Below are 19,868 nucleotides of genomic sequence, written 5' to 3' on the forward strand. Positions count from 1 at the left end.
TTTGTTCTTGTGGTAAAAAAAAATTAAGATCGAAAATTTTCGAACGCTGACTTCAACTAGATAGATAATTTCTTTAGGTGCTGCTTAGAAGATTGAACAGTTAAGGAAATTCTTATTTAAAAAAGCAGAAACCAAAGAGTGAATCCTCAAAAATCCACAGGATTGCTTTTTTGTTTGAATTATATCATCAGATATGGAATTAGCTTTTTCACGCGATTACTCTAAAAGTGCGTAGCAATCCATGAAACCATTAACCACCATTCATAACAAAAGAAATTGCAAAAATCATGTTCAGTCAGTTCATGATATAATTCTTCTGAACTTATTATTATTGCTGATTATGTTCATGCAAAAATGTTCAAAAAAGGAACATTTCTTCTTCTGGAACAAAACTCATTTCTTCTTCCGAGAAATGAGAAAAAGGTTGTAAGCGAAGTATAGGAAAAAGGGTAGGTATAGTAGCAATAAGAACACAACTAAAAAAAGGAAAAAAGATTAAGCCAAAGTGACAGAGAGATTTGTTTCAAAAAAAGCCATACTAAAGATGAGATTAGATTTAGGGCATTTGATAAGCGAAAGCAGAAAATAACATGAAATATTTCGGTTTTCAAAAACCATCAAACTTAATGCTGCTTCCAGTTACCAAGAGATACAAAGAGAAAACAGTAAATATTTGAAAAGATAGCGTCATTCGTCAAGAAAGGACGGATCTCTTTCCACTTCATGACCTGACTTTTCAACAGAAACTCTTTTCTTGTGAAGTATGAGTCATACAGATGCCAAACATTCACATTTACGAGTGACTTCGGTTGCTTGCTTAGCCGTCGTCCTCAAGTATCAAATGCAAATCACAAAATTTCTCACATGCATTATTCATTACATTGTTATTAATAGTTTAAACTATTTATGGAAATTTATGTGCAACAACGTTTTTATGAGTTCTCCAATGTTGCGAATAGTTGATCAAGCAATGCAATTCACCATGAAAACTAAAGAAGCAGTCACGGGACGAATGAGTGCATGTAGAATGTTGGAAGTTGAAGATAATATGGGAGATATTCGAGATTCCAAATAAGTTCTCACGTACGCGAGAAATAACGGAAGTAGAAATATGGCACTAACAGGAAAAGCTTTCCAATCCTATGATTTCAGGGGTTAAAGGGTTCTCAAAAAAGTCATACTGAGGTGGAATTCCCAAAAAAAGTGAAATAAAAAGGGAGATTAGAGGTTGAACAATCTCGAAGGATTTGTTAGAATAGGACTCCTAAAAAGCTGTAAAATTAGAAAAGGAAACATGAAACATGATGGCAACCATGAAGCTGGACTTTGTTATCTTCGAGATAAAACTATTTGATGTTATTATGTAAGGATTAAAGCTACTACAACTGACTCAACGAAAGAGAAGAGTCCGCCTTGCTGCATCGCAGTGGTCTTGAATGAGGAAATAAATAAGTGCATGTTGCTTTCCACGAATCCGGGATTGCACTAATAGCGCAATGAAGTGTTTTTCTACGTAATCGCGCACGAGAATTCCACGGAAAGAATATGGTTTTATGAGAATAGCTAAGTTTGCCACTATCGTAAAAACCACACTGATGCACCACCACTGAAATTATAGATTTTTAGGAGATTAATGACCTACACATTTCATATAGTAAAATTAGGTTGTTGGAAAATAATGAAGGGAAAGCACCGTGTAGTTTTGGAGCGGCTTCTCTCAGCTCAGAACAAACATTTTCTCTGTCGTGATGGTACCCCAAACTGTGATGGATCAAATTGTCAAAGCTCATGTCGATTGTAGGTAGCAGATCCAACCACTGAAACGATTGTCGAAGAACTTAAACTTCTGACTGCAACAACACGGTACGGAGAAGAATCGCTCTTGATATGCTTAAGGAACCTCGCCGAAGAATAAAGACGATTTTTTATACCTCCATTTTTCTCCGATTTTCGCTGCAAGTTCGAAAAAAACACGCATTTTGGTTCAAATGAAGTCTTCCGTCTGTGGTCGTCTTCAGCAGGTGCCAGCGACCTTCTGTTCGGCATACTCTTCACGACCGAATCTGTCATGATGGATAAAAGAAAACCCGAAACCAGTGAGTTCGTCGACAAAATCCTCGAAACCAGTCGTGAACAGTACATTTGCTAACACTTCGTTGACTTCACGTTTCGGTGATTTTTCGAACTGTTTTTGACGTACTGGTTTCAGATTCGTAATGTAAATGTGTCGAAATTGTTCCTTCGCATGTCCATGCAATACCACAATTTTTTACGGAAGAAATTAATATTAAAAGTTAATTGTGTAGAGAGAAAAATCTCAAAATAAACTCTGCAGTGATATGTGATAGCACTCAAAAGAGGTACTACTGCAAAATATGCACGAGAAAAAAGAAGTTTTAATGTTACATTAGTTTCTGAACAGTCTAACAAAATAATGGCAGACTTTTCATGCTTGTAGGGATATATTACGAATAAATTACTTATCCTTCACAGAGAAGTTTTTATGCGAAACTAAATAAAAGTCGTCTTATTACAACAGTTAAGAAGAGGCAGAAGTCACACATCCGTACAACTGTTATGTGGACTGAGCCGTTTCACGAATGACCATTGGACCCAGGAAGGATCTTAACCATCATCATTTGAAACCGATTGAATTCACCGATGACAGCGAAGATGTCGCAAAGGTCAATTTGGGAACTCTTCAACAATGTACCTGTAGTCGACTTCCATCGCAAACAAAAACAAGATGAAAATCCCCCTGTCCGCTTTTGACCCAAACCCAATGTAAAGGTTGGAAAATTGACAGGACCTGAAGACTGACTGAGGCGTGGATAAGAAGTTGCTTAGGCAGCTTTTACGATTTTTGGCCTGCGATGTACGAAGAACTCGGAGCGAAGAACTTGACGTAGTAGTGGATGACACATGAATGACACATTACGAAGAATCCCTCAGATCGCCTGTCCGAGCTCCCCTGAGGCTATCAGGCTCTCAGACCCAAGCTTGAAAAGATGACTTGGTCGTAAAAGAGAGTTCTGGACAGAACTGATGGAAGAAGATCTGAGGAGACGCTGCGTTGGAAGACAGTTCAGAAGAGAGGCAACGTTCCGCAGAATGTGGAACAGCAACGGATCAATGGGTTCCATGCCAGCTACGGCCGAAGGTCGAACAAGGCGGGCTCAGACGCAGCTCGCAGAAAGTGCGGTTGCCGTGCTGGACGTAAGAGTCGAACTCCATCTAAGTCAACCTTTTAAACATTTCAACCAGTAGCTAACTGATACTACTGACATATCTTTTTATATGATTGAGATCATTTAGGACACTCAGCTTGTTCTTACTTTAGCGATTTTTCCCTTTCTTGGGCATCCGAGTGATTAATTCCAAGAGAATGAAGCATTTTGTACAATTCTTTCACATTTTAAGCGCAGCAAATAAAAATATTGGAAGCAGTCGAAGAAAATCTTCAGAAGACATTTCTCATTGCGGGATAGCACTAGAACACTTCTATTCCCATAAATCTCTTTCCTTCTTCCTATTTCTTACTTCTAATAAGTAAAGTTGGATAATAAGTTGAATAATAATTGAGTAATAATGAATAAATAATAATAATAGTTGGATTTATCTAAAAGTTTCAGCTAACTGGTTAAGGCCACTACCCTCAATTCTAACTATAACAGATGCTAAAACAACGCGAAATATTCTTGTGGAGGTTTTTTCAAAAAACAAAAACAATGTTGGAATTGCCCTTGGATGAAAAGTACTAGCCTGCAACACTTCTACACGCATAGCCGGAGGCAGATATATTCTACCGGGTTGTCATCAATTTTGTCAAAAAGTTAGTATTCAGCCGATTTTGCGGTTTCTTTTTTAAATTTTAGATTCACTAGTGCCTATAGTATGCAGCAGACGCAGTCAACCGGATGAGAGCGCTGCGTTTTCGACTATCCTACACATTATTCCCTTATGGCTTACGTTTCGTTTCAAAAGTTGTCTCCATGACGTTCTTACTTGAACGACTTTCCCTTCTGCTTCTTTCTATATGAATCCATTGAAACAGTGACACTTCCCCTGTGTTCTGTAAAAGTAGAATAATCTTGTTAATCAAATTTATTTTTTTCACACGAAACTCTAACCAAACTGCTCGAAAACAGAGACATTGAATTAAAGAGCACATGGTTTGCAAGTGAACCATTTTTGTGCAGCACCACTGACGACAGCGCGCTTTTTTTTGTGTCTGGCGGTGTGAACCAATCGACTTTTACGAGCTATATTTGTGTCGAATTCGAGAGCAATAAACCCATGCATTTTAAAAAATTCTCTTAGAAACTAGGAAATCATTTAAATAACTGCTGAAATGTGCGCGACTCATCGCTGAGCCTCTTTGTTCTCGAATGTTTAAATTAAAGAGCGTACTGGAATTGACGCAGTTATTAAGGGCTAGACAGCAACATCCAGTTACGTACAGTAGGTTCCAAGTATGTTCAACCAGACGAGTGCGTTTACGACGAAGCAAAGAAAGAAGGAGTGTGGATCAAGTGGGGAACGAGGATCCATCATTGCACGTCACGCACCTTCGTCATCAGGTTAAACACATTCGGAGCCGATTCCATACACGTATACGTTGTTTGGGAGAGTTTGCAGCCGCAGCGACGAAGTGAGTGTCCACACAAAAGGCAAAGAATAAAGTGTATGACGTTTGGAATGTGCCACCACGCTCACTTCAGTTCCATATCGTCCGTATCCGGCTACAAACGTGTAACTAGCCTGGAATGGACTGGAACTGGAATGTTTAGTCGGGTCAAAACGACTTGAATCACGAGTGCAGTTGCGGAGCATTTGCGTACACGCTCGAAACGGCGCGGTGGAAGCAGCAGTTGGAACCGAGGTGGGACCGTCGCAAACTGCAGCGATGGGTGGTGCCAACAAGGATTTCGCCACGCTCCTAGCCGCTCCGCTCCACCGAAGCGCGCATAGAAAGGCCGCGTACGCAACTGCGTACGTGCATCATGTCTACCTACTGTACAATGACTTGTTGGGGCTAGCCGATGTATCAAGTCACTGTATCAATTTATCGCCCACCAAGGGCAGAAAGTATTGATTGGCACCAGGGCGGATTCGAACCTGCGATCGATCGTGTGGACACAGCGGAACCACTTTAGCGTTTGCGCTACACGTACCAAAGCGTGCATATTCCTGCAGAAGCACGAATCACTCGTGAAATTGCACACAGAAAAATGAACTGAAGTGCTTAGAATGAAAAAAAACGAGAGTACTAATGCTAGCGATTCTGCAGATAGGGTAAGCAACGCAAACTTCTTTAAAAAGTGCACCTGTTTGCGTAAGAATACATAAAAGATGCCCTTTGATTGATAACTAGCACAAAACGTAGTTTGGAGTGCTTTGGGGTTGCACGATGCAATTTCAACCAAAGGAGGACCGCTGGAAACGTAAAGTAAGCTCAAGAACATCCCGTTGCTCTCTCGAATCGTAGGAGGAGCAATCGTACGTTGATCAGCACTGTCGCCACCCTTTTATAGTAACCAATCAGCTTTGTTCGCTAGTCAAAACTTGCCGTTTGTTTCGAACCAATGTGTTCCGAAGTTTAAGTTGTTTTTAGCGGCAAAAAGCTAAGCATTAAATACAGTGGGATGTTTTGCAAGCAATCTGTGGAACAACGCCTTGATACAGAAAAAAAAGAAGAATGTTTTAGCTATTTCCTCTCTGCTTTGGCGCGGAAGAATCTTTTTTCTAGAATATAACGAATATGTGGTATTCCACTAATGTTCCATGTTTATTTCCAGTTTTTCCACTTTTGTGTTTCATATGGGGCGATGTAGCACAGTCGGCAAGAGGTTCAGCCTTGGCTACAATAGATCGGAGGTTCGAATCCGCCCTAGTGCAAACTAAGCCTTTCATCCATCCGGGTCGATAAATTAGTACCAGACTTTTCTGGGAGGATGAAAACACTAACATGATACATCGGCTCGCCTCTGCAAGTCATTGTAGAGCTGCACGCGCGTTCATTAACCTTAAACGAAGTTGAAGTCGAACGCGTAGGCGCATCACGATAGGGATTGATCAACGCAGTGCACTTCATCCCTTATGTTTCATATTCTGCGTAATGTGACAATTCCCCGACTTTCACTTGCAAAAGAATAATCAAAACTTTGTATATAACAAGGAAAATTTCGTTTTATCCATCTCCTCGTGAAAAGGTATGGGGCAACTGAAAACACAACACTGAGTCATTCTGATTAGTAGATCGAAATTAATTGACGCCTGAAGACAAACTCAGTGCCCAACGACATACACTTACAGGCATGCGTAGAAGACTTCAAAGAAAACTCGTGACAGTAACCTCCATTGCTGTTCTTACAAAAATAGCTACTTCAACAGTTCTTAGTGACTAGCGCGCAAAAAAAGAGTCACACAAAGATCCTGGATGTGTCAAAACAAAAACAGAGATATCCAAAAAATTATATTTTCTGAGAGTGACATGTTTGTTCCAGCAGTTTCTCTATTAGTGATTCAACCGATGCCCCCGGCAATTCTCTCAGCATTGTTACGAAACGATCACAGTAAGAAAGCGATTTCCAAGAGTGAACGCAGGTTGACTACGAAAAAGCAAGATATGTAGGGAAAACATAAGTGGAAACTCGCAGAAATTACACGCACGAATTGATGTGCAATACACGTCAGCGAGGCACAAATGGAGAGTGGGAAAGAAAAGGTTGATAACGCTGATAGCCATGAAACTGAAAAGTGTCTGTTTCCTCCAATGGGCAGGTAGAGAATGCGTAGTTCACTTTGTCTGACAAGAACCGCTTTCCTATGCTTGTTGATCTACAGCCACTCGGAGTAGTTCTCGAAATGCTTGATGGTGCTGGAAAAATATTTCTCAAAGGAAAAAGGAAAACTCCTTCTGTTGGATGAAAATTATTCATAAGCTTCCGACAGAGGGTCATCAACGGACACAGCGCAGTGAAAAGTTCCCATAGAGATGAGATCAAGAAGAGAAATGTGAAAAGAGACTGGAAATAAAAAGAATATAGTGCGCCAGAAGTGGTAAAATTACCTTCATTGGAGTGGAAGTTTAGAACTTACAGCTACTTCCAAACTGCACGAAATGATGGTTTCTTTCAGGAAAGAGTGCGAAACTCTCCGACTACTGTACCCACAATCCGATGAAAAAACTATTTTATTTATTTTTTATTTCAACTAACTGTAAACCTACCCATATTCCCTTGCCGTCAGCGATGACACGTCGGTAACGGCGATTTTTTTCTCAACAGGTTCTCACTGGAAAGAATGAGATGCTTCGCCCAGATCGAATGCTTCGCGAAAAAGCGACCATCACTTTTGATGTTGGTCGTTATATCTAACGACGTCGGAGTGTACAGTAGGACGAAATAGACTTGAGCTGCCTTACAGTGACGTAAGCGACTGTGTTTGAAGTGGTGCGGTGCGACCTGCGCTGATCTACCGTCCGAATCGAGTTAGCATTTCGATCGCAACCAGTCGCTTACACACTTGCATCAACTTTCAGAGTGTTCTGACCCGATTGTAACAGCAGACAACTGCAAGTCAGCTCGACAGCGACCGCTCAGCGTTTGTTGGTTTAGAGCAGTGCTGCGATCACAAGATGCAGCTCTGAATAGAAATGCTAAGATGTGGTTCATTTCTAGAGTTAAGACTGGGAGAACGGTTTGTTCCCGTAGTTTCTTTCGCTGGGTCAAATGGATAATTCGCGCTCACAAGTCAGGTGAGCTTTTCATCTTCGTATCAATACTGCGCACCTTGTTGCGACAAATCCCTGAAGATTTATTTGTTTAATTCCAGCTATACAGGAGCGGTATCATGCACTTCCACACAACAATCCAAGTCCAAAGGACGAGTTTCGTCTTCATCTTCGGCGAAAACACTTGATGAGGTGACCATAAGCACTAGGACTTACGCTCACACACAATACATCTAAACAGGGTTGCATCTCTGCTTGGATGTGTTGTGTTTAAGCCACCCAAGTTCAGCTCAAGTACAGCGGGAAAGCGGGAGCATACTAGAGATAGAAAATGCGTTTACGCCTACGTCTACGTCACGACTTTGAAAAATACCGTACCGTAATCACTGGGAAAGATATGTAGCCGCCTCTGAATTTGTCCAACCGTATGAGGTTGACTAGAGCGAGTCAGAGGAGTGTGCCAAGCAGAGAAAGACCGTGGGTGAAGGCAACGTACTTGAGAGTATTTGGCACCGACTATACGTACATCCATATGTTTAATACATACACGAACCTAGGCACTTCAGGTTGGTGAAGTCATGCCAGAAATGCAACTCTGCGATGGAAAATGTGGTCAAATGGTGTTAGTATCAAAAATGACAAAACTATCCTGTGCACATATTTTTTGTGAAGGTTGTGTTGATGAAGGACGGAAGGGTGAGTGTTTACTTGTTGCTCATTCTGAATTACCGAAATCTAGGGTTTGCAGATCACGCTGAATGTGCTGTATCAGGTATGGAAACGATCATTAACACATTCTACCTTTACTGTACCTTTAGTGTATAGTTAAGAAATTACCTTATGGTATTTGTGAGAATATACCGCTGACACATCACAAGAGCTCTTTATACATTGGTAGTTCAATTCAAAGTGAACAACCCCCTCCCCATGAATGTCCGACTAAAGGAAAACCACTGTTTCACATTTTTTGCAGTGAAGCAGTCTTATGGAAATTTCGCGTGGGGCTCTACGCACAGTTCACAGACCTGATGGCGTAGCTTGTGCCTGTCACCGCCGATTGATGAATGACCATCAACTGAGTACAGATGGCGGTGTCTGACACCGCGAGCACTAGAAGGACGTTGAAACGCTGTGCGCCGGTGCAGCCGTGTGGGGAGAAAAGCTAAGGTGCCGTTCTATCGCATCTGTCAACGATGCGAGGAGCCCAAACTGAAATCTCGTAGAATTTTATAACTTTATTGATATGCATAGAGATCATTTACTATGCTCGTACAAGCATGTGACTGTCACGAATGCATATAATAGTAGAAAAGTACAAAGTTCTTGTGGAAATTATCTACCTTTTTTTGGCAAGGTTAAATTTCCCAACTCTTATTTTCCCTCCGACTTTTCCATCCTTGTATTTTTTAGGGTTTCTCTATGGCCCTATTCACCCTAAAGGCAGCATTCCACGAATTTGGAGTGGTGAGGGAATGTGCGGGAAAAACTAGAGCTGGGGTTGTAACTAATCGTCGTAAAAAACAGCGTGGGAACAGCCTTATTTCCTGCGATGTACGTTAGGACGCTCCTCTATGCACACATTCCAGTCCCCTTAGCAGCTTATTAATGTGACTCAGTTAAGTAGGCAGGTGGGAAGGCATCACCGATCTTCAACCGTTCGCACTGCGGGTGTGTGGACAAAGCGTTGGCGCGTTGCAACTGATATCGTCCTAAGGAACGTCGTCGTCCACGCGGTTTCTTACGACGACCAGGGAGAGAAGAGCGGAACCACCCCTGATCCCGCAATCTACAACCTAACTCTGGATTCTACCGCGGGTTCCCTCATCACGTCAGATTCGTGGTTAGCTGCCTTTAACTATTGCTCTCTCAGCCAGCCATTGATTAGGAGCAAATGTAGGAAAATCTTGATGATGGATAAATCTCTAAAGTTCTCACTAATGTTCTCCAAGCCAGAAAGTGTTAGCAATTTCACATAACAACCCCACCTATATTATTTATTTTCCCTATTTTGGACATTAGCAAGCAGGAAAAGGAGTCGCAGAACTAAACCAAAACACTTAAAAGACCGAAAAGTAATATTCGAATACGATTCTCAAAGAGCTGCGTTATGGATTCAACCAAACATGACTTACGGTATGTACAAACACTGCAGCCAAAAATCTCACAAAAATTTCTAATGGTTAACCGCCTTTCGCATTTCAGAGCAGATCATAGGTCTACTCATACCGATATTTTCCTTACCAGATGACTACAAAATCACTTTGACCTACTTAGCGGAAGAATCCTTAACTGTGAGTTCCTAACGTTTAAGAAATAAAAAGCATTGAAAAAAGGTGAGTTGATCATAATTCTCATGATCTCGGAAATGTGACGTTTTAGGAAAAAGCTGATTTGACTTCAACACATCTCAAAAGGCGCCATACTACCGGTCTTCTCCCAACATCAGGCGTTGTTCTGGTAACGGCAACACCCTAAGCGAAAGAAAAGTGCGCTCTCTGGCGAGAAATGATAAAATCATTTTCAAAATTAATGTACTAAGTCAATAAGTGATGACATAAAGGATAAAGGATAAAGTGCCTGGCGTTAGTCAATCCGCTTGGGATGCACCACCACGTTCACTTCAATTCAGAATCGTTTGAGGTTCACGAACGTGAAACTGGCCTATACAGTGACTTGCGGTGGCTAGCCGATGTGTCAAGTCAGTGTTTTTATCCTCCCAGACAAGTCCGGTCAATTTATCGACCCCGAAGGTATGAAAGGCTTGGTGAGCACTGCAGCGGCTTCGAACCTCCGACCGATCGTACAGGAAGCGGAAAATCTAACCGCTACACTAAACCATCAATCTAATGCAGCCTTTATTTGGAAAAACTTAAAAATGTTGCCTTTAAGCGAGAAGCTTGCGAGATAAGAGAAGACGATTCTTTCGTGATACCATGATCTTTTTGATCTGATCTTTTTGATCGTGATCTTTTTTTGTTTTTTTTTGTTTCCCTTCTTGAAGCGCGCTGCACTCATCAGTGATTGAAAAGAGATAATCAAAGATCCAGAAATTAAAAACCGGATACAGTCAGAACAGCAAGGGAGCCTTTGGTTCTGACCCCAAACTACTGTCTTCTAGAACGGTATCGTTGCGTCGAATGGATCCGAGAAAATAGAGTGGATCTGGCAGAGATCGCCAATTTCTCACTGAGGCGACAACTTCAAAACGTGAGAGTCAATTCACTGAAAGACTTAGCTGCACTGATCTTCGAAAGCCTACTAGTAGTGAGATGATGGGTTACAAAACCATTTTGAGAAAAAAAAATGGTTTGAAGGTAAAATTTCGAGACAGTTGCTTAGATATTATGTAAATATATGCATGTAGATTACATAGCTTGTACAAAAAGGAATTTCAACAAAGTGTACGTTACCTTTCTCAACAAGAAAATTAAAAATTTGCTACGGCACTACACACCAACTTTCAATGAAGTGTGTTGAAAATATTTCATTTTGCAATGGCCACCGGTTGCTAGGCATAAAAACGTCTGTTAAAGTAGAACTAACTGCAACTTGAATTTCCTCGTAACTTCCACCTCTTTGAGAAAAAATATCATATTTGAGAAAGCATCAGAGTGCTGCCCAAGCACCGCTAAAACACACAAAGAAGAGTCAAAATAAAAAGATCCCACCACAACTGAGAAACTATGTACTTCTACCGAAAGCGTTCGTGGGTCACCCGAGGCCATATAGTTTTTTGATAATGGCAAAAAGGTCTGTTTATCAAGTAAGCCAGCGACTCTCCATCTCTGAGCATACCTAGGAAATCTCCTGTGATCTGGAAAGGAACGACTATTCATGAGAGGACAGCTCGAAATTCTTAGGTTCTTCACTTGCGAGTGCTTGGTCATACACTTACAGGAATTAGCGGAGAAGTTAATTAGAAACGGGGCCAAGTATGTCTGGATATTATGCAAACAACAACTTTTAGACGTTAAGTAAGTAACTCCAGCCAAGCCTCGCCTATGCCAGTTGATATTTCGCATTGTTGATTCCACCAGTCACATGATGGCATCCCAGCATCCCAGACACCAACAGCAAGCGAATATAACCACTTCTACATGCTACGACACAAATCGCAATGCAAGCGCTGATCACGCAGTAAGACTCGCTGTTGAGAAGAGAAGATCCTCCAAGAACTGTTTTGTTATGAATTCCTTAGGGTGCTTTCAGACTCTAAACACAAACTGGTATTCTCGTACTATTTTGTAATGAAACGAGCACTCTGAATTCCGGATATGAACAGTTCAGTGACAAGCAACATTTAAGAGAAATTCGAAGGAGAAACACTTTTTTGCATCATCATTGCATCAACATTAGAGTGTAACTGAAAGCATATTTGACTGATTGGAGTGATTTTCATTGCACGTGTGCGTTCAACTTTATTATGATTCCTTGATTGATCCTTATTGATTGGTTCTGAGATTTCGGCGAAATCACCCGTTTAGAACTCGAGAACCGCTCATTTCCGTAATAAAATTCAATGTTATATGAGGTTAAGGAAAGATTTATAGCAATCAGGGAAACTGGGGTGGTAGTGAGACGCAGTGGACCATGGTATCGACATCATAGGAGATCAAACTGACTGATAGATAGCTGACTATATACACACCTATGGAGAATCAATGAAATTCTATAAATTTCAGTACTCATGCCAGCATAATATATAAGATGAAAGTGTGTGGACATACAAGTACATAAATATACATGAGTATTGATTTTTACTTTGGCATATGGACAATTCCGTTTCTTCTCCAAGTGCTATTTTCAATAGTCGTAATGCTTCACTAAACAACAAGACTCCTTACACAAGAATTTAGTGACCTCAGGGTCAGAGACTTGCACTTACTCCCCTTTTTGAACGAACGTGCAAAAAAATAGCATTCTGGAGATTTCCTATAAATAAATCACAAAATGTAGAAGATTTTTTAGCATGAATTAATGGAAAGCTGCCAGCTAATTGGATGGTTTCTAAACAAAATTGTGGAGCTATCCACACCACTAGAGCCAGAAGGAAGCCTTAAAGAACACATAACATGAACTATCTTCCCGAAAAAAAGTAAATTTTAATTTCCCATCTTCAGAATTAGTTCAGCTATGGATAGATGCCAAAAACTCGTTATATTTATCAAACGCAGTGAGGACTGTGCAGCTAGCGAGGTGTAAACAAATTATCATTAGTGCGACATAGCGCACTCCCGGATATCTTCCTCAAGGTTTTAAATGAGATCAAAGACTTTTCTCACACTTCGTTCCACATTTTGCAACAGTTGCTGGATGCAGCACATTCAAAACAACTTTGAGAAGTTTGTCAAAAAAAAATCATCAATAAAGTAACGAGACATTTCAGCCAACAGAACATCAGAAATCTTAGAATATTGTCACGAGTAATTTTCTGTGATAATTAAGTACGATTAAATTTGTTAGTATGACTTATCGTAGTCAACTGTCCCACAAAAACAGAAACCAAAATAAATGCTTTAAAACTGAATAAAAGGTAGAATATAAGCACTTGTTGATCGTTGTATTTACACTTATACACAGAATCGCATTCAGGTCTTAGGCATTGAAAATGTACAAAATTCATAGATTTCGCTAACAGTACATTTATGCGAAGACGAACGTAATGGTTCTCAATACATAGATATTCGAGAATAGCATGAACAGCTTTTGTACGACGGGAATGCATAAGAAACCGATTTCGATGTTCACGTGCTCTCTGCAGCAGCTCCTACAGTTCCATGTCATCACGCATAGCAAGGAAATCTTTATGGAATATCAATTGTGTAATCAACAACACGTATATACAGAAGGCAACAAAAGAGATCCATTCATTTTCCTCGTCCAGGACATCCCCGACCGTTACATGTGATGAATATTCCATTCTTCGGTGTACCGATGTAGGTGTTTCCGTACTGGTCAACACCGAGACCACCCAACCCTCGGAAGAGTCCGAGTGAAGGATGACGGTTGTAATTGTTGTAGTTACTGTAGTAATCGTTTGAATAGTAGCTAGGATATTGACTGTATCCGTAAGCGCTTCTTGCATATGGGTACGAATAGTAGGATGGATAGGAGTACGGATAGGAGTAGTGATACGGATAGTTGTAGCCGTACTGCGCTTGTGCAACTGCCAGGAATCCGCAGAGGAAAAAGCTGAGCAAAGTCGAGTGCGAAAGCATTGTTGGAATGCTGGATGACAAGTTGTTGGTGGAGATAGTAATCCACTGACTGCCTATATAGTGAACGAATCAGGAAGTAGTGACTAGAAACGGTTGTATAGACAATTTAATGATATCGTAGAGCGTTTAATTTGTTAAACAACGCCCACCTCTATCCGCATGTCCGTCATCGTCACTAATCCACGCCTTTTTGCACTACATACCTTCGCACTAAAGACGATATGATCACTTTCTATCCGTTTCATGCGTAATTCGTGCACAGCAATCATCGCACTTCAAATTGCCGAAATCGTTGTTCGACATGAGAGAAAAGGTCGCAAAGTAGGTTATGCAAGAAAAAAGGACAAAACAACCTGGAGTTCTAAAGAAAGAGTTTAAACGAAGGAGAGTAGTGGAAATATCATGTATATAAGAACGGGCTTATTCTGTCACGTGTGTGTGTGTGTGTGTGTGTGTGTGTGTGTGTGTGTGTGTGTGTGTGTGTGTGTGTGTGTGTGTGTGTGTGTGTGTGTGTGTGTGTGTGTGTGTGTGTGTGTGTGTGTGTGTGTGTGTGTGTGTGTGTGTGTGTGTGTGTGTGTGTGTGTGTGTGTGTGTGTGTGTGTGTGTGTGTGTGTGTGTGTGTGTGTGTGTGTGTGTGTGTGTGTGTGTGTGTGTGTGTGTGTGTGTGTGTGTGTGTGTGTGTGTGTGTGTGTGTGTGTGTGTGTGTGTGTGTGTGTGTGTGTGTGTGTGTGTGTGTGTGTACCTATAGATACTATAGGAGTGGGTGCGACGGGTCCACCGGCGCCAGACACCTATAAAAGGGATGCGACGGGTCCACCGGCGCCAGATACCAATAGAAGGGGGTGCGGCGGATCCAACGGCGTCCGGTTGGTGCGCCGGCGCCAAAGAGCTAGAAAATGGGCTGCAACGGGTCCACCGGCGTCGGGTTAACGCGCTGGCGCCAGATACCTATAACGTGGGGTGAGACGTGTCCCGCGGAATCGAAATGGTGCGCAATACCTTCGCGTGCATGTTGCAAAAGATAAATGGTTAAAGCCGTTTCATAGCCGTGGCCACTGGGTGCGTTGCTTTTCACCTTCGTGACTCCTCCGCGTATCTATTTCTTTCTTCGTTCGCCTCAAGTTCGTAGCATGCCGTTCTCAGAAAGTGGAAACGCGCATGAAAACGGCTGCTTAAATAGTAGCAGGATGTTTTTGTGATCTGACGTGGAACGTTATCTTTATCAGTAGGATGATGTCTTCCACGTTATTTTATGCCAAAACACCATTCTTTGATAACCGTTTGTAGAAAACAGGAGAAAACCCCATATTTCGCAAGATACTTTTAAGTATTGTCTATAATATATTGATAGGGAGTGTTTGAAGCTGAAGCTCGATTGTTCTGCAAATGTAGAACTGACACGTTTAGAAAGAAGACTATGAAATCTTTCGCATTTAGTTATAATATAAAAAAAGGAAGAAGGATTGTCGGAGATACACAAGTCCAATTTCATAGAACTAACAACACTAATATTAATTTTCGTTGATCAGTGAAAGCGAGCGAAGCAAACACCACAGAAAGTCTGAAGTCCGGCTTTAGCCGGTTAATAAAAAAAGAGAATAATCATAACAGTTTGATCTTATTTAGTACGAGAACGGAATTACAAGGTAGACTGGTTAATAATAATGAGTGAGAGACAGAGAATAATCATAACAGTTTGATCTTATTTAGTACGAGAACGGAATTACAAGGTAGAGTTGCTTTTCTTTCATTTCTATGGACAGTTCAGCTACGCGAGGGAAAACAAAGCAGATTTTCTATGCTTTTTTATTTTCTTTTAGAATAAAGAGCAGCATTAATGTTTGTTAGTAACTATGTACGTAAATATCCAGTAATACTCGACCATAATGCAAGAAGTGAAGAAAGAGTAGGAGAGAAACTTGAACCTCGGAGTAGGTTTTAAAGAACCTTTGGAGAAGAACGTCTGATTCCAACCCCTTATTGAGACTCTCAATGATCTCACAGAAACCAAAGAAATGAGTATTTCCGATTCTAACGGAATTCAAGCTGCATGAAATTGTTATTTCTTTTCTTTCTCTTTTTTTTGTTTCCTTGCTTTCTTCTCTTTCTTCTCGTTTCTTCTGCAGAAAAAAAACTCTGGATAAGAATTCCCTCTATTTCTATTGAGACATATTTATTTTATTTTTATTTAACATTCTGTTGACTAATGTTTGATATTGGTCAGAAGAATGTTAAGGAAGTACGTGGAAATCCATCCTCAGAATCAGAAACTGCCTTTAAGAAGGCACGTATTTTGGGTGTAAAAGTAGTTGTAAAAGTTTTCGCTTCACTTGAGATCAGCTTTTGATGAATGGGATTTCGATGAAAGTTCCCGATATGTAGTTTACAGGATAGTAAACACCTGTCTTGCACTATAGTCACCAAAGTTGCAATACAGCTTTGCTTGTTTCCATTTCTGACAAATATTTCCATCTAAAATCATAGGTTTGAGAGTAAAAAATTATCTGGATACCGAAATGAGACAGCCCACACACCAACTTATCTTTTGTAGTGGTTCAACGTTCCATTGGTAGTTAAGGACTTCAGAAAGCTGCTCTAAAGTTCTTTTGAACGTTTAATGGCACGTATAACTAAAATTCTTGTCATAAAAATAATAGGTTTTCTAAAGTATCAAACAGCTGTTTCAATAGATTACTGCTAAAAAAAACTCGATTCCGGATTTAATTGTGTCGCAGCTAGTATAACTGGAACACTAAAAAAACAAGTACATACTTTTACCGCATCGCTTAACCGAGTTCTTGTTCCACTTTTACGACATACCGCCTTGATCCGTGATCATAAAAACAGCATCAAAATACTGGTAAAGAAATATGCATAGGGTAAAAACTAGTTATTCAGCCAAGGCGTAAGGAAAACCTAGTTTCCATGGACACGGAGTTTCGTATACCTCAGCCTCATAATCGTCTAGTGATCGTTTCAGTTTTTTGCAACGGAGAAGTACTCCAGTGATCCCGTTTCTTCGATAACAATGAGAAACCTTACTTCTGTCATAGCCCCCAGCAATTGAGACATGTAGCTAAACTTTTCTCTTTTGCAGAAAAGGAAGAATAACTTACCTTTCCAACTATCAAGGTTAAGACAAGGTTTCTCTATGCAGTCCACACATGTTTCACCCATCTCCCGCCACACAAATTGGTCAATCGCTTCAAATAAAGTTCTTGGTCCAATAATAATAAAAATAAGCAACAGGAGTAAGAGCAGAAAAAACAACCAAACAACAAGTTTTGCGCAGAAGCGTTGTGGGTCTTTGGAACTGAAATTTTGTAACCACTTCTTAAAGGCATCACTCCACGAATCTGAGGTGGTACGGATTTCAGGTGGAGTATTCGTATACGGGATGGGAGACTATGGAGAGGGGGTGATTCCGTCCATTTCTTCCTAATTGCCGTAAAAAAAGGGCCCAGAAGATGCGGCGCCGCACAAGGCTGGCGCGCTCCAGTCGAACTCCTTGTAGAAAATAGTGCGCCAGAACGCCTGAAGCCGTATCGGCGCCGCATCTTCCGAGCAGTTTTTTACGGCAATTAGGAAGAAATGGACGGAATCACCCCCCTCTCCATAGTCTCCCATCCCGTATACGAATACTCCACCTGAAATCCGTACCACCTCAGATTCGTGGGGTGATGCCTTTAAATATTCATTCTTTACATCAGATAGTATATATATATATATATATATATATATATATACTATCTGATGTAAAGAATGAATATTAGTAAAATGTATATATATATAATATATATATATATATATATATATATATATATATATATATCATATTCCCGTGTTTCAGAGAATTTATCGACATCTTCTTGAATTTGGAGGTCTCTTGTTCATGACCATATTTTACAACAAATCCTCCTAACGTTTTTATTTATTACCACCTCACTGTAATTCTTTTTATTAATCTTTGTACTTTCAGAAGGGCTAAAAAGAGGCAAATAATCTTCTCTACTAAAGTATATTGATTCCTCAATTTTTCGACCAGAACATTGATTCCTAACAGGGATGCGCTTTGCAGCAATATTAAGAAATGATTATTTACTGCTGTAGGTGTTATTGTTTCTGGGAAGCGGGTTGTTAGCAAACAAAAGTGTTCTCATCAACGTTTTTTAAGGAATAATTCATGCAAAGGTGTGGCCAACGTTACAATGTATTCAACTTTTCCTTTGCTTAAGAAAAACTTTGAAAAAAAAAACTAAAAAAAAACAACTTATAATAGGGCTGAAGGCCGGCCAATCTGTGATATAAACGGGATAAGGAATAGATAGGTCTTGTACGTCTTCTACGTAACACGTGGACTTGTGTGCGTGGTCTCTCAGGAAGAGACAAATATCATAACTCACCTTTTCTGCCTTTCTACATTTCAAAAACTTCGAAGCTTTATCAATCCTAATGTAACATGTGGCTAAAAAAAATCGACTTTTACCACCTTAATCAATCTGTTTGGGGATGCAACAATCATCCGCCCAATGAGGCAGTTCTCTACATCCATTGGAAACTTCCCCATCCAGTTTGCATGTTTTTAGCACTGGTGAAAATTTCTGTGAACCATCAAGTTTTTCATTCTACATTATTACTGTTCACAAAAGTGAAGATAAAAACAATGAAGCAAATGGAAAGATTGACAACTTTTGCCAAAGATCCTGTAAGATGTCAAGCCGTCATAGAACTCTAGTTTACGAGTAAGCCTTGAAGTTGCATCTTTATGTAAATAGTTATTTGAAATTTGTAAACAAATCAACTGAAATTGGATGGCCAAATGAGAGAAAATAGTCAAAGTAATAGTCAAAAGAGTCGCCATGAATGACAATTTTGAATTGATATGTTGATATAAAATATCACTTCTTGCCAACTTCACAACACCATCAAATTTTCTATCCGATAGAGCAAACATTAAGTAGTTGAAGTTAACGTATCCCTTTGCGCTAACGCGTTCAACTTCGACTCGAAATCGTTTGAAGTTCATGAGCGCTTACACAATAACTTGCGGTGACCAGCCGATGTGTGAATTATGCGTCCTCATCCTCCCAAACAAGTTTTCTGAAGGTTATCGCCGTCGGGTCTGAAGCTTGGTTGGCCCGGTGCATTTCACATCATCGAATGCAGCGAAACCTCCTACTTCATTGGATTACACCACTCTTCTTTTACACAGCACACCTACTATTTTCAAAGAATCAGGCCGTATTTTGTGCATGAGAGGGAAAAGTTCATTTATGGCAGTCACAGCAGGTCTCCTTTCCATATCACTGAAGCCGAGAAAACCGTGAACAAACCAAAAACTACACCTTCACATTTTATCTGACACCTTAGATTGATTTTCGTTTCGGGAGGAGGTTTCCTAATCGCAGACCAGTCTTTGCTTATCTACGCCTTCTAAGTTACCTGCCTCGCTCATCTGAAGACTAGAAACACTCAGCAGAAACTCTTACTACTTGCGATCTCAGATACTTGTAACGAAAATTAACAAAAACTCAATATGATCGGAGATCTCCTTTCTTAAAAATATCAATTTATTGACGAATATTATTGCACTTGGACAATCGAGCATTGTAAACGACGATTCAGAAACAACGAGAGAGAAACCGACTAGAACGACACTACATCAAACGAACACTGAAGGCAATTGGCTGGCACACGTGTGATCCGCATTCGATCAGCAGCTGGGGACTTTCTCTTTTCCATACTGAGACAACACAGAGATTTAATGCTGAATTTGGGACAAACGACCACATACATAAGTGACATACGCGATACGGTAGATGGATATGTACTCGGAAACAATGAGCGAATCACACAAGCATTAATACAAGCGCTAGATAACTGAACTTCCAAATAAAACTCTATCGATTACAAAC

The 19,868-nt window shown here is 40.4% G+C and overlaps 3 protein-coding genes across 5 annotated transcripts; 1 reads left to right on the forward strand and 2 right to left on the reverse strand.

The window, feature by feature from the left end:
• Positions 1 to 1,379: 1,379 nt before the first annotated feature.
• RB195_002470 (uncharacterized protein) lies at positions 1,380 to 1,937 on the reverse strand (the record flags this gene model as incomplete). The annotated part of the gene is made up of 3 exons (XM_064199743.1): positions 1,380 to 1,606; positions 1,694 to 1,817; positions 1,932 to 1,937. 3 exons carry the CDS (start codon positions 1,935 to 1,937, stop codon positions 1,380 to 1,382), a joined length of 357 nt encoding a protein of 118 aa, XP_064055624.1.
• A 5,796-nt stretch (positions 1,938 to 7,733) lies between these two features.
• On the forward strand, positions 7,734 to 10,210 carry RB195_002471 (uncharacterized protein; the record flags this gene model as incomplete). 2 transcript variants are annotated; one of them, XM_064199744.1, is made up of 7 exons in its annotated part: positions 7,734 to 7,759; positions 7,837 to 7,927; positions 8,302 to 8,431; positions 8,484 to 8,507; positions 9,755 to 9,868; positions 9,938 to 10,026; positions 10,115 to 10,210. In XM_064199744.1, the coding sequence occupies 7 exons, from the start codon at positions 7,734 to 7,736 to the stop codon at positions 10,208 to 10,210; spliced, it is 570 nt and encodes a 189-aa protein (XP_064055625.1). The 2 variants fall into 2 exon arrangements, with proteins under 2 accessions (XP_064055625.1, XP_064055626.1); XM_064199745.1 differs by lacking the exon at positions 9,755 to 9,868.
• A 3,292-nt stretch (positions 10,211 to 13,502) lies between these two features.
• RB195_002472 (uncharacterized protein) lies at positions 13,503 to 19,561 on the reverse strand (the record flags this gene model as incomplete). 2 transcript variants are annotated; one of them, XM_064199746.1, is made up of 3 exons in its annotated part: positions 13,503 to 14,006; positions 14,103 to 14,226; positions 19,479 to 19,561. In XM_064199746.1, 3 exons carry the CDS (start codon positions 19,559 to 19,561, stop codon positions 13,503 to 13,505), a joined length of 711 nt encoding a protein of 236 aa, XP_064055627.1. The 2 variants fall into 2 exon arrangements, with proteins under 2 accessions (XP_064055627.1, XP_013301749.2); XM_013446295.2 differs by lacking the exon at positions 19,479 to 19,561 and having other exon boundaries at positions 14,103 to 14,222.
• Between the last annotated feature and the right edge of the window lie 307 nt (positions 19,562 to 19,868).

Source organism: Necator americanus, chromosome IV (genome assembly GCF_031761385.1).
Source record: "Necator americanus strain Aroian chromosome IV, whole genome shotgun sequence".
Classification (NCBI taxonomy): Eukaryota; Metazoa; Nematoda; class Chromadorea; order Rhabditida; family Ancylostomatidae; genus Necator; species Necator americanus.